The 12,716-nt window shown below is 34.6% G+C and overlaps 1 protein-coding gene across 1 annotated transcript in view; it reads right to left on the bottom strand.

Moving 5' to 3' along the window:
• The window catches only part of ZNF148 (zinc finger protein 148), a 148,838-nt gene that overhangs the window by 57,693 nt on the left and 78,429 nt on the right, over positions 1-12,716 (bottom strand). Inside the window, exon 5 of the mRNA XM_044670030.1 lies at positions 7,243-7,368. Within this exon, the coding sequence (XP_044525965.1) occupies positions 7,243-7,368 (126 nt within the window). The remainder of the gene's footprint in view (positions 1-7,242; positions 7,369-12,716) is intronic.

Below are 12,716 nucleotides of genomic sequence, written 5' to 3'. Positions count from 1 at the left end.
AGACGGAAGGTAAGGGTTTAAAAAAAAAAAAAAAAAGTACTGTTCATTTTAGTCAACAAACCTTCATCCAAATTACCACTGGTTATTTCTAGAAATCAAACTTACTAAACAAAAAAGTCACATAGCTTCTAAAATCAAATATAAAGAAAGAGTTCTGAAAATACTGTCAACATATAACCTCCAAAGGTGACTTAAAATACTCCTCTGGGGCACTGTATTTGGTGAGAAAGCAATTAAGTTAGAATGATTATCGGCCTGTTCTACCTGTGTGACCTCTGGTACTCATTTGACTTTTTGGGGGGGCCTGTTTCCTCATCTACAAATTGAGGGGTTTTGATCACATAACTTCTAAGATCTTTTATAATTCTAAACCCATGGTTCTCTGTATATGTATAAATTCTGATTTTTTTTTACATTAAAAGTTTTACAAACATGCTTTATATCTCCTAGTTCCCAATTCTAGTACAGTGAACATCATGGAGATAAAGCCACAAGAATCCAAGTATCTTTATGACATATATAACTGCACAAATGAGAATTACAAGTCTATAACTGATATGGCTTTTATAATAATGAAATGGAAAAATATTGAGCCTTCAAAACAATATGAAATTACAACTCATTGAGAGTTTTAATACCTTCCACCCAACCCTATCATCACACTTTTACAGTTTTAAGATCCTAAACTAAATCAGTACTACCATCTACTTCTGAAGAAGACCTATTAATCAACCACCAACTTCCTCCAAACTCCCAGAGTTCTAGTTACCATCCAGGGCAAAATACCCCCACCTTGCCTTCCCATTCCCCTATATGTGCAATCTCTTCCTTTTAAGAATGTAAGCTCCTTGAAGTTAAATCAATTATATAAAAAAAATCAAACCATTCCCCAATTGATAAATGGGCAAGAGATATAAATAGGCAATTTTCAGATAAAGAAATCAAAACTTATCAATAAGCACATAAGAAAGTGTTCTAAATCTCTAATAATTAGAGAAATGCAAATGAAAACAACTCTGAGCTACCACCTCACACCTAGCAGATTGGCTAAAATGATAGAAGGGGAGAGTAATGAATGTTGGAGGGGATGTGGCAAAATTGGGACATTAATGCATTGCTGGTGGAGTTGTGAACTGATCCAACCATTCTGGATGGCAATTTGGAACTATGCCCAAAGAGCGCTAAAAGACTGCCCTGCCCTTCAATCCAGCCACAGCATTGCTGGGTTTGTACCCCAAAGAGATCATAGATAAACAGATTTGTACAAAAATATTTATAGCCGCGCTTTTTGTGATGGCAAAAAACTGGAAAACGAAGGGATGCCCTTCAATTGGGGAATGGCTGAACAAACTGTGGTATATGTTGGTGATGGAATATTATTGTGCTCAAAGGAATAATAAACTGGAGGAATTCCATGTGAACTAGAAAGACCTCCAGGAATTGATGCAGAGCGAAAGGAGCAGAGCCAAAAGAACATTGTACACAGAGACTAATACACTGTGGCAAAATCGAATGTAATGGACTTCTGTACTGGCAGCAATGCAATGACCCAGGACAATTCTGAGGGACTTATGGAAAAGAACGCTACCCACATTCAGAGTGGAAACAGAAGAAAAACAACTGCTTGAACACATGGGTTGATGCGGGCATGGTTGAGGATGTAGATACTAAATGACCACACCAATGCAACTATCAATAATATGTAAATAAGTCCTGATTGATCACACATGTTAAAACTAGTGGAAATGCACGTTGGATATGGGGAGGGGGGTAAAGGAGAAAGTAAAAACAAGAATCATGTAACCATGGAAAATTTTTCTAAAAATATAAAGTATTTTAAAAAAAAATAAAAAAGAATGTAAGCTCCTTGAAAGCAGGCACCATTTGACTTTAGCATTTGTATCCTTAGTTCTGGGCACAAAGTAAACACCTAATAAATACTTATTTCATTCATTCACTCTTAATAATTTCATCCAAAATCACAGTAACCAAGAATTGGTCAGGACTCAAGAAGCCAGCAAATTTAGTCTATCCCTGAACAAGAATTCCTTTTAAAACACAATTCCCAATAAATGATCATTCAGCTCTTACATGAAGATTTCTAATGAAGAAGAACCCATTAACTCCACATATTAATCCTTTCCTCTTTGGAATAGATGTTAGGAAATTTTTCCTTCCATCAAACCTGCAATTTCCTCTGCACTCGTTCTGCATTTTAGAACCAAATGGAATAAATCTAGTGCTTGACAATCCTTCAGAAAACATGTCTCTTCTTCAAGTTAAATGTCCCATGCTCCTTCAAATGATTTTCATGTGCGTATGCCTGGCTGTCCTCCTCTAGATATCCACAAATTTTGTTGAAACATAGTCCAGAACATAATACTTCAGATGTGGCTTGATAAAGGCAGAATACAGTGAGACTATCACTTCCCTTGCTCTGAGTACTATGTCTTTCTTAATACTGCCTAAGATAACATCCACCTTTTTTTTAAGCTATTAATTTTACTCTGCTGACTGATTTTGAGTTTCCATTCTACTAGAAAGGAGGCAGTGTGGTAGAGCAGAAAGAGAGCAGACCTTTGTAGTCAAAGGGTCAGAGTTGAAATCTCATGAGCAACTACTAACTGTATGACACTAGACAAATTACCCTCTCTGGATCTCAAATTTGTCATCTAGAAAATGAGGGGGTTGAACTAAATGAACTCTAAAAGATATTGTACAGCTCTACATCTATGATCAAATAATCCTAAAGCAACTAGATCTTTTTTCAGGTTAAATAGTGTATCTAGTCATACTTTTTCCATCTTGTACTTATAAAGTAGACTTTAATAAGATTTTACATTTTATCTATTGTTTTATGTTATTCAATTTGGACCAACTAGCTTATCAAGGTCTTTTTGAATCAAAACTCTTTTATTCAACATGTTAGTCACACTTCTCAGTTCTATGTTGTCTTCAAATTTAATAAGCATATCCAAGTCACTGATGAAAATGTCTAACAGCACAAGGCCAGGTACAGTGGGGAAAGTCAACTAGATCCTTCTAGATTGCTCAAAAACCCAATGATAACTATTTTTGGTGTCTAACTATACAAAAAGCTCTGAATCCACTTCAAGATATTATCTATTCCACATCTCTACATCTTATCTATAAGAAGAGTCCAAAAACTATGTCAAGTGCTAAAATCTTAGGTAAATTTTATGTATCAGGATTCCCTTGGTTGCCTTATCAATAACAGGGATGAGAATAGTCTGTCATGACATTCTTGATGAAGCTATGCTGGCTCTTTGTGATAATTATTTCCTTTAAGGAAGTTTATTAGCTATTCCCTTAATAATATATTCTAGATAAGCAGAGTTAGGAAAACAAAATACCCCAGTGGTTCTGAAGGTACAGTTCACTGGGTTTTTTTTTTAAATAAATTTCCCTCTCATACATATATACATATAACCCAGATTGAACTGCTTGTCAGCTCCAGGAGGGGAGAGGGAAGAAAGGAGGGAGACAACATGAATCATATAACTTTGGGAAAATTACATGGAAATTTGCTATTAAAATAAAATAAAAATAAAACATTATACATTTTCCTGTTTTACTTTAAAAAAAAAAATCAAGACATTTGCCTGCCTCTAGGATTCCTAAAACTTTTTTTACGCCAGGATTTTTCCAAAATTCTTTTCAGTATTTCATTTAAGCCTGGAATTTTAAACTTATAAAAAGGCAGTTAGGTCCTCTCTTATTATCTTCTTGCTTAAGATTATTTTAAATGACCTATTAGTTATCTTTGTCCTGCCCTTTCCAATTCAGAAATGATTTTCCTTGGCAACAGAGAAAACAAAAGCAAAAAAAAAGTTAGGTAGTTCTGTTTTCTTGACACCATCTATCTTTTCTTTTCCACTAAATACAATAATCATAAAAGACCAATAATAAATGCTTGAAATTATGACTCTAAAAAAATTCCTCATAATTTCATACCTAATGTAGACTTAATCTTTAATCTAGCAACTGCATAAAGGGCAAACAGATTTTTCCTCCTTAAATACTTAATAATACTTCTAGAAATATTCAACATTTCTTGTATAATATAGTCAATAGGTACTATCTACCAAAGTCAATAAATTCATCAAATTTGAGTTTAGAATTATTAAAATATGATCTTTAAATTTCTATTTTGTAAATATCTTGGGCATAAAACATGGCAAAGATTTCAAAATGTAATCTTTCTTCCCTCATTTCTTTATTTATACTCTCTCACTTAAGAGATTTTATCAACTCCCAGGAGTTCAATTATCTTCTCTACACAAATGATGCCCTAGTGTTTCTTTCTCCTGGGTACTGGTCTTGCATCATTACCTGCCTAATGGCCATTTCCAAGTGGGTGTCCTATATTCATATCAAACTCTATTTGTCCAAAACAGATCATCTTTCCCCCTAAACCTACTATTCTTCCTAATTTCCCCATTGAAGTCTAGTCATCGTGTAACTCAGCCAAAATCCTAGAGTCATTTCTGACTTTTCACTCTCTCCCACTCTATAAATCCAGTAAGTTGTTAAGCCTTGACAATTCTACTTCCACAATGTTATTTAAATTCATTTTCTTCTGACTATATCCATGGGCACAATTCTAATTGAAGGATTTTCACCTTTCACATAGATCATTACAACTATATTCTAATTGGTCTCCCTGACTCCAGGCTCTCCTCTACTCAATCCTTCTTCTACGCAACAGTCAAATAAATACAACTAAAACACAAGCATAACCATATTGCTATCTTATTTATAAAGCTGCAGTTGTTACCTATTGCTTCCTTGGTAAGAGACAAACTCCACTGTTTGGCATTTAAAATCTGAATCCAATATACTTCTCCAACATCACTACATATCTCTACTCTATGGATTACACCTTCCAGCCAAACTGGCCAACTTCCTGTTCTTTACCCACAACATCTACTTCCCATCTCCATATTCTTCTGCGCAACCTATTCCCAACTCACCCCCTACAAATTCCTGAAGTCCACTACCATCTCACCCCTACCTACTTCATAATCCTTAGCTTCCTTTAGAGCTTAGTTGAAGTGCTACCACCTTCAAGGTAAGGCTTTCCATGACCCTCTCAGTTCATGGAACCATAAATTTAGATCTTGAAAAGCCCTTAGAGGGCACCCAAGCCAATTTCAACTCCCTCATTTAACAGATGAGGAAATTGAGTTGTCAAGAAAGGTTAAGTGGTTTGCCCAGGGTTACACTACTGGTAAGTGTCAAATAAGGATGGAAGCTCAGGTCTTTGTAACTAAAGCCTAGCACTCTGTCTACTGCCCTACCTAGGTAACTTCAATGCTAATGTTCTCTCTAAATAAGTTTTTTATTTATTTTGTATATATTTCACATTTACTTATAGCAGGTTTTAGACAGGAGTCTTTTAAAAATATATATATTCTGATAACTGCATTTCAATATACTTGCCTTGTTTTATAACTCTATGAATTTCTTTAAAAACATTATTCTAAGAAAGTGTTCATAGGCTCACAAAGTAAAAAAGTTAAGGACCCCTGACTTAAAGACAAATGCTTCCCCCAGGAGAATGCAAGTTTCTTAAGAGAAAAAACTATTTCATTTTTAGTGTTATCACAGAGTATACCTAATAATTATAAGCACTAGCTGTCTCATTTTAATGTAAACTACTTGCATGTAGAGATTGGTTCATTTTTCACGCTTTTACCCTCAGTGCTTTAACCAGTGTCTAGCACATAATAGGTGCTTAATAAATCCTTGATTAGTAAATGTTTATTGAATGCATAAAAGAATAAACAACTGAAGAGTATCTGAGTTATTATATAGAACTTAGGAAAAGGTAGCATTGACAAAAATGGAAATACAGGGAAAGGAGAAATAAAAGGAAAGTCTTCAAAAAATACTCAGAAATTTGAGGTCTGTTGAAATTAACTTTCTTTTAAAATACTGGAAATAAAATCTTGCTATTCACATAAGTATAGTGAGATCATAAATCCTAAATCAACAGTGAACTCAGGAGTTATTATTTTAAAAAGTGATCATTTTATATAAATAATTGTACAACATACATACTATTTAGGTAGCTGGCACAATGGATAGCAATGGGCCTGGAGTCAGGAGGACCTGAATTCAAAAGTCACTCAACTTCTTTTTGCCTAGTTTCCTCACATGTAAAACGAGAATAAAAATAGCACCTACCTAAATTCTCAGGGTTTTGGAGAAGATCAAATGAGATAATAACTGCAAAGCACTTAGCACAGTATCTTGCTCAGAAAATGCACTATATAAAAGTTAGCTTTTAAAAAAAATTTTTTTCCAATAGTTTTACCCTACTGATAGGTAATTTGACAATTTACAAAAATCAAAATTCATAAATTTAAATAATTTGATGACTCACAAATGCGAATTAGCCCTCCAAAAAGATGAGCACCAGATGATGGGTATGTTGAGATAAGGAGAGAGTGCAGAGTACAGAAAGATCTGTCAAATTCCATATATTACAGAAAGAATTTCTAGGAATCATAGGAATGCCATTTGCTGAAATAATGAAAATCAAATTTCCCATAATAGTTTTTGTGAAATTAGTATGTTATTGATAAGCAATTCACTGGAAATATAATTTATTCTTATAGAAGTCATGAAAAATATTTAACAAAGGAAAAACAAATCATTAATCAGAGACCTGGCACTGGCTGTCATTAGCCAGTTTGCTGAAGTATAAGGAAATGAAGATGCAGAACAGAGAAAAGGAAGATATAAAAGGAAGAGAAAGAAGAAGACGGAGAGGGAAAAGATATAGGATGTCAAACAGGAAATGGACAAGGAAGAAATGGAAAACAAGGAAGAAGAATATAGCTAGCCACCTTTATATTTTCCTTGAGTCATAATGAGAAGGCAGGCTGCAGTACTTGAGTTATAATGGACCAAGCTTGGGATAGGGAGAAGAAAGGGAGGGGAACACTAAAGAGAAAGGAAAAAGTCACTTCTTTCAGGATAAATCATCAATATAGATGACAAGAAGAATGGTAAATGGACATGATCAACAACCTCTCTCCCTTTCAGTTAAATCGGGCTACAAAAATCTCAGATGTCCCATCTGTATTTGAAAGTGTTTGCAGTTCATCTCTCTTGAGCAAAGTACCTTGAAAAGTAATTTACATGGCAAAATTTCGAAGACTGACCAGTAGCTTAAATTGATAAGTTGAAACCTTTGCCTTAACTGTTTCTTACCTTTGCAGGAGAACGCTGTTTCCGTTTCTTCTTTTTCTGCAAGTCTACTGGCTCTCGAATCTGCTTTTTGTCTCTCTTTTGTTGTTCAGCTACATCAGTAAAAGTAATTTCCTGTTTTACACTTATCTGTTTTAGGAGGAAAAAAGTCATTTTTAGAAATGAATTATACATTCAATGACAAAAAGCTAACTCCTTGCATGTTTATTTTTGGGAGGAAGTAAGGTAACCTCTAGTAAATTTTCTGCAAATGTCCCCATTTGTATATGCTAATTAGCTAGCTAAGCATTAAAGAACTGAAGGACACCAGGAAAACAAGAACAAAGAGTACTTATTTTAGGGAGCAGTTGAGAGGAAAAGACAAGGTAGAATCTAAATGCCCCACAAGTAAAAAGGAATCAATAAACTAAAAGTTACCTAGCAGAATTCAGAGGAATATTCAGTCAGAGCTGGAGAAACACTTATGGTACCCTTCTTTCTCAAAAAAAAAAAAAAAATTTTGGAATCCTCTTATTCAACTTGCTCCTCTAATGAGATAGTATAACCATAAATAATTAAAGAGTTAACAGGGAACCTACTATCACCTCGAGTTTAGTAGGCATGAAAAACTTGCAAAGAGCCATCAGTTTGCCCTTGGTACATTTAACTATATGCCTTACTGGACAAAGTGGATCCTAAATATGTTAAGGACACTTAATAGATGTTCCCAATTTTTCCAGTCTCACTTGAGAATCAGATAGAGGGAAACAAATCTAGATCCAATGATCAGAGAAGAGAAAGGGAACACTACCAGGGATAATACCTTTTCAGAAAAACAAGTTTGCTACCAAGTATATAATAAGTTTCTTCTAAAAATGGAATAATTATTGACAGCTATTGCAATAGATGATTATGTAGCTGGAAGACTGGGGGTAGAGAACAAAGTTAAGTCAAGAACAGGAATTACACAGCTACAATAAACATTTTCTTCTTTGCAGAAGCAAATATAATCTGCTAATCATATGGAAAAAGAGCATTTGGAAACAGGTTGACCACAGAATAGCAAAGGACACAAAAAGCTATGTGTCGCAGTCTCTTTTGTTATTAATATAAAGATTTCTTCAGAGCTGGTTTACAAAACGTTCCTGGGAGATGAAGGAGGAGGAAATGATTAAGTCTTAGATGATGTAGAAATATGATACCACCTTAGGGAAGAATAACTATAGGCTACTGGCAAGAAAAGTTTTATTTTTCAGGACTCTGGCATAAGGAAAATAACTTACCAAAACTTGGAGACTTGGATACTTTTGTTGTTTGGGAAAAGTAAGTACTGGGTCTTGGCTATGTGCAACAATCTAATGTGGAATCCATTTCTGACTAACAATGAAGATTTTGGTGGATATAGCCATCACTGATCCAAGAACAAGAGGGAATAAAACATAAGATCTACCTTGGGCCTAAAGAAAAAAGCCACTTCTATCTGGATAAATAGTCAGTGTAGATGACAAGAATGATACATGGACATGATCAACATCCTCTCTTCCCTTTAATTTAATCAAGCTACAAAAATCTCAGATGTTCTACCTGTACTTGAGAATGCTTCCATTCCATACAATTTCTACAACTTGTCTATCTTCCCAGCAATAAGAGACTCTTTCCTCGGTGGCCTCTAAATTATGGAGAGATTTCAAGGACTTTAAAACACCATATAATATTATTGTTGGTTTTATTTTTGTGTGTGTTCATGTAGTTTTTTAAAGGAGAGAACAATGGAGAGGTATGACCAATAATGTAGGCACCGAAGATATGATCTATTATACCTGTTTGATATTAAATTTACAGTTACTGCTCCCTAATGATATAGATGCAAATAAGGTCAGTTTGCCATGATCTATTTTTGGTGACCCAACACTGGCTTTCTTTATCACTTAAAGGGTTCTAAGGAACTATCAGTCTCCTCTCCATTACTCTAAGAGAATTCCTTGTGCTTAAACCAACCACAATTTAGGCAACTAATAACTAGCTGAGAATGAGTCATAACGGCATCTCTTCCTGAATACATGTTCCTTTTAAGAGATTAAATGTCTCCTAAATCAAGGGAGAGAGGGATTCCCTTTCTTGAAGGATAATAAATTGTTCCCCCAGAAGTTAATTTCAGTACCTAATTGTCTACAGTATGCTCCTAAAGAATTGGGGATGGGTGAGAAAGAAGCATCTACATATAGAAAAGTGGGGGAAGGTCGGTCAGTTAGTCCTGGAGTTTACTGAGGAGTCCTATCAAGGAAAAATAGGAGAAGGAGAAAAAATAGAGAAGTTGTCTCCTAGAACTAAACCTGCTATAAAAAGAGACTAAAAGCAGATTGATCAATGCACTCAGGCACACCCAGCTTTTATCTATCCTTTAGACTTAAAATATATAATGAAACCTTGAAATTGGAAAGAGTCAACTCAAAGACCTTAAGATTAATCTAGGAATTTCTATGAGCTAATGTCCATAAATTACAAAATCAACAAACTAATATTTTATAAATTTATGTATAAAAGTTAGCTGTCAGGACAAGTAAGTGAAGATAAATACAAGAGTGTAAGGAACAATAAAATCCAGAATAAGTTGAGGCTGGCATAAATGCTAAGAAGAACAAAAAAAGTCCTATTTTGTTTTTCTTTTTAACAAATATGAAGACAATAAAAAGAAAAGACAGGGCTACTATACTCTGCCCTGCTCAAGCAATACTTAATTTACTATATTCAGTTTGGGACAACACATTTTCAGAAAGATATAAAGTGGATCAGATCCAGAAGAGGGCAACAAGATGATGAGAGTTCAGGAAAGCATAATTACTGGAGAATTTTTAACCTGGATGGTACATAGTCAGAAGCTGTTATGAAATATTGAAACACAGATAAACATACAATCCCCATGATATACTGATAAGAATCTAAAAATCCAAACAAAGCCTTTGAGAGGCCATTAAGACACAGAAAGGCAAAATTGATAGTAAACTCCATTCCTAAATGAAGATTGCAAAATTAGATGTGAATGTTAACACCCATCAGTCACATAGGCTTCTGATAAGGGCTCTGATACAGCTTCATCAATATCATGTAAAAAGTAATCTTATGTGTTAATATTTCATTTATGATTCATGGGAGATAAAAAACTGAAGTTCAATGAACTTAATCAACCACAATTTATTGCTTTCTAAATAAAGGATAAAGTGAGGATACACATTCTGGTCTAACACTAACCTTGGTCTCATTTCTCCTAATTCTAGCATGTGTTAGCAAATACATGAGGTCCAAGTAGGAGCTGACTAGCTCTTTCAGACTCCTATCTTTCAACCTTTAGTGGGTCATTTATTTATACTCAAAAGTAAACAAGCTATTTAGGTCAACAGGATATGAAAATCCTAAATACCTACAAATATATAAAGAAACAAGATTAGAATGCATGCCAGAGTTGCTACAATTTCTCTATCAGTCCCATTAGCTAATTTTGTGACATTATTTATCTGTCCCCTTCTCCATCCACACACATAACCCAAGGAAGATCCAAATAAGGATAGCCTGCATCACCTTAACTTTAAGAAAGGCAGGATAACCAGCCTCTAGTGAATAATGATCTCTGCTTCAACTCAATTTCTCTGGGCTAGATATGTGAGGAAGATGAATGTCAAGCAAGCTATTCAAGTAGGTAATGTATGGTTATGCTTCAAACTTTGCGGGTCAAACACAAAGTGAATGTGTCCTTCAAAGACACACTGAAGCATAAACTTCATACTGAGCAGCCAGATTCAACTAGTCTAAATGATAGTGTGCAGTAATTGAAAAAGAAGTAATTTTTTTCTTTTTCTTTTTTGAGCTAAACCATCAAGAAGAGTATGAAGCAGTCTTGCAGACAATGCTGTAAAAACAGTGACTATAATTATAAATCAAAAATCTTTTGTGTGCATATCTAAAATAGACTCCTATCCACAAATTCTTTTCAAATATACCCACATATATGGAAAACAATCAGTATGATCATTTTCAATAAGTAAATTTTTTTTTTTACCCTTGTACTTTGGTGTATTGTCTCATAGGTGGAAGATTGGTAAGGGTGGGCAATGGGGGTCAAGTGACTTGCCCAGGGTCACACAGCTGGGAAATGGCTGAGGCCGGGTTTGAACCTAGGACCTCCTGTCTCTAGGCCTGACTCTCACTCCACTGAGCTACCCAGCTGCCCCTCAATAAGTAATTTTTAATAAAAATTAAATAAAAAAACCTGAAACTATGAATGGTAGCCAGATTCGCTATTATGTCAACAATTAGCCAGCTACAAAAATGATCAAGACATGTTTGTGCACAAAACCACATTTTTTAATGTGCCAATAGTACTTTCACATATAAATGGTAATCTCTTACCAGTATTTATGAGCTTTCTACCTTAAAGTATAGGGTACAACATAAAGTACTACTCTTAGCAAAAATTTACATTATAGAAAACAGAATGGTATTAATAATTATGGGAGATGTAAAGATTGAAAAATTAGTATAGTAAAAAGGACTGAACTGAAAGTCAAGAAACCTGGATTCAAGTCTTAGCATTTACCTGCTATATATTACCTTTGGCAAGTCATCTTACATATCTAACAGCCTCACTTTTCTCACATTTAAAATAAAAAGGTAATCTCTAAGATTTTTTTTAGTTTCTTTATTTTATGAATAATAGAATCATGGAATTTAAGGTTGGAAAGGTCTTTTCCAAATCCAGATAAGGATCAAGTCAATAGATAAGGAAATTAAATTAAGACCAAAGACATTAAGTGACTTGCCCAAGGTCACATAGGTAGTAAAACTATAATTTTAAATATGTTTATCCTAAAGAAGACAGTCGTCTTCACCCCTTAGACTAGTTATCAAGTCCTTTCGACTCCTTGAAATATTTATTACATTATTCTTTTCTCTCCATTCCCTGAATAGCCAAATATTAGACTTAACATTTATTTCTATTAAATTATAACTGGCTAGCTAGTTCAATTCTGGCAATCACTGTATTAACTTCACCCTTCCTGTTTCAAGTCATCCACAAATTTGATAAGCATGTTCTCTATACTATCACCCTGCCATTTAGTCAACTAGCATTTATTAATCTACTATGTGCTAGGCACTTTGCTAAACTCTGGGGATAAGAAGAATGGTCAGAAAAACAGTTCCTCCTCTCAAGATGCTCACAGTCTAAGGAGGGAGAGAACGTGAAAACAACTGCATATAAACAAGTTATACACAAGATAAACCAAAAATAATCAGCAGAAGGAAAGCACCAGAATTCAGGGGGATTGAGAAAAGCTCCGTAAAGGTGAGATTTTAGCTGTAACTTGAAGTCAGGAAAGCAAAGAGGCAGTGATAAGGAAGAAAGCATGCCAAGTATGGGGAACAAGTAGAGAAAAAATACTAAGTCTGGAGATGGAGCATATGTGAAGAGGAAGAACAAGGAAGTCTGAACCTACCTAACTACA

The sequence above is a fragment of the Gracilinanus agilis genome, chromosome 3 (assembly GCF_016433145.1).
Source record: "Gracilinanus agilis isolate LMUSP501 chromosome 3, AgileGrace, whole genome shotgun sequence".
Taxonomy (NCBI): Eukaryota; Metazoa; Chordata; class Mammalia; order Didelphimorphia; family Didelphidae; genus Gracilinanus; species Gracilinanus agilis.
The sequence above is the reverse complement of the archived record's forward strand: the minus strand, read 5'-3'. Positions and strand labels throughout refer to the sequence as shown.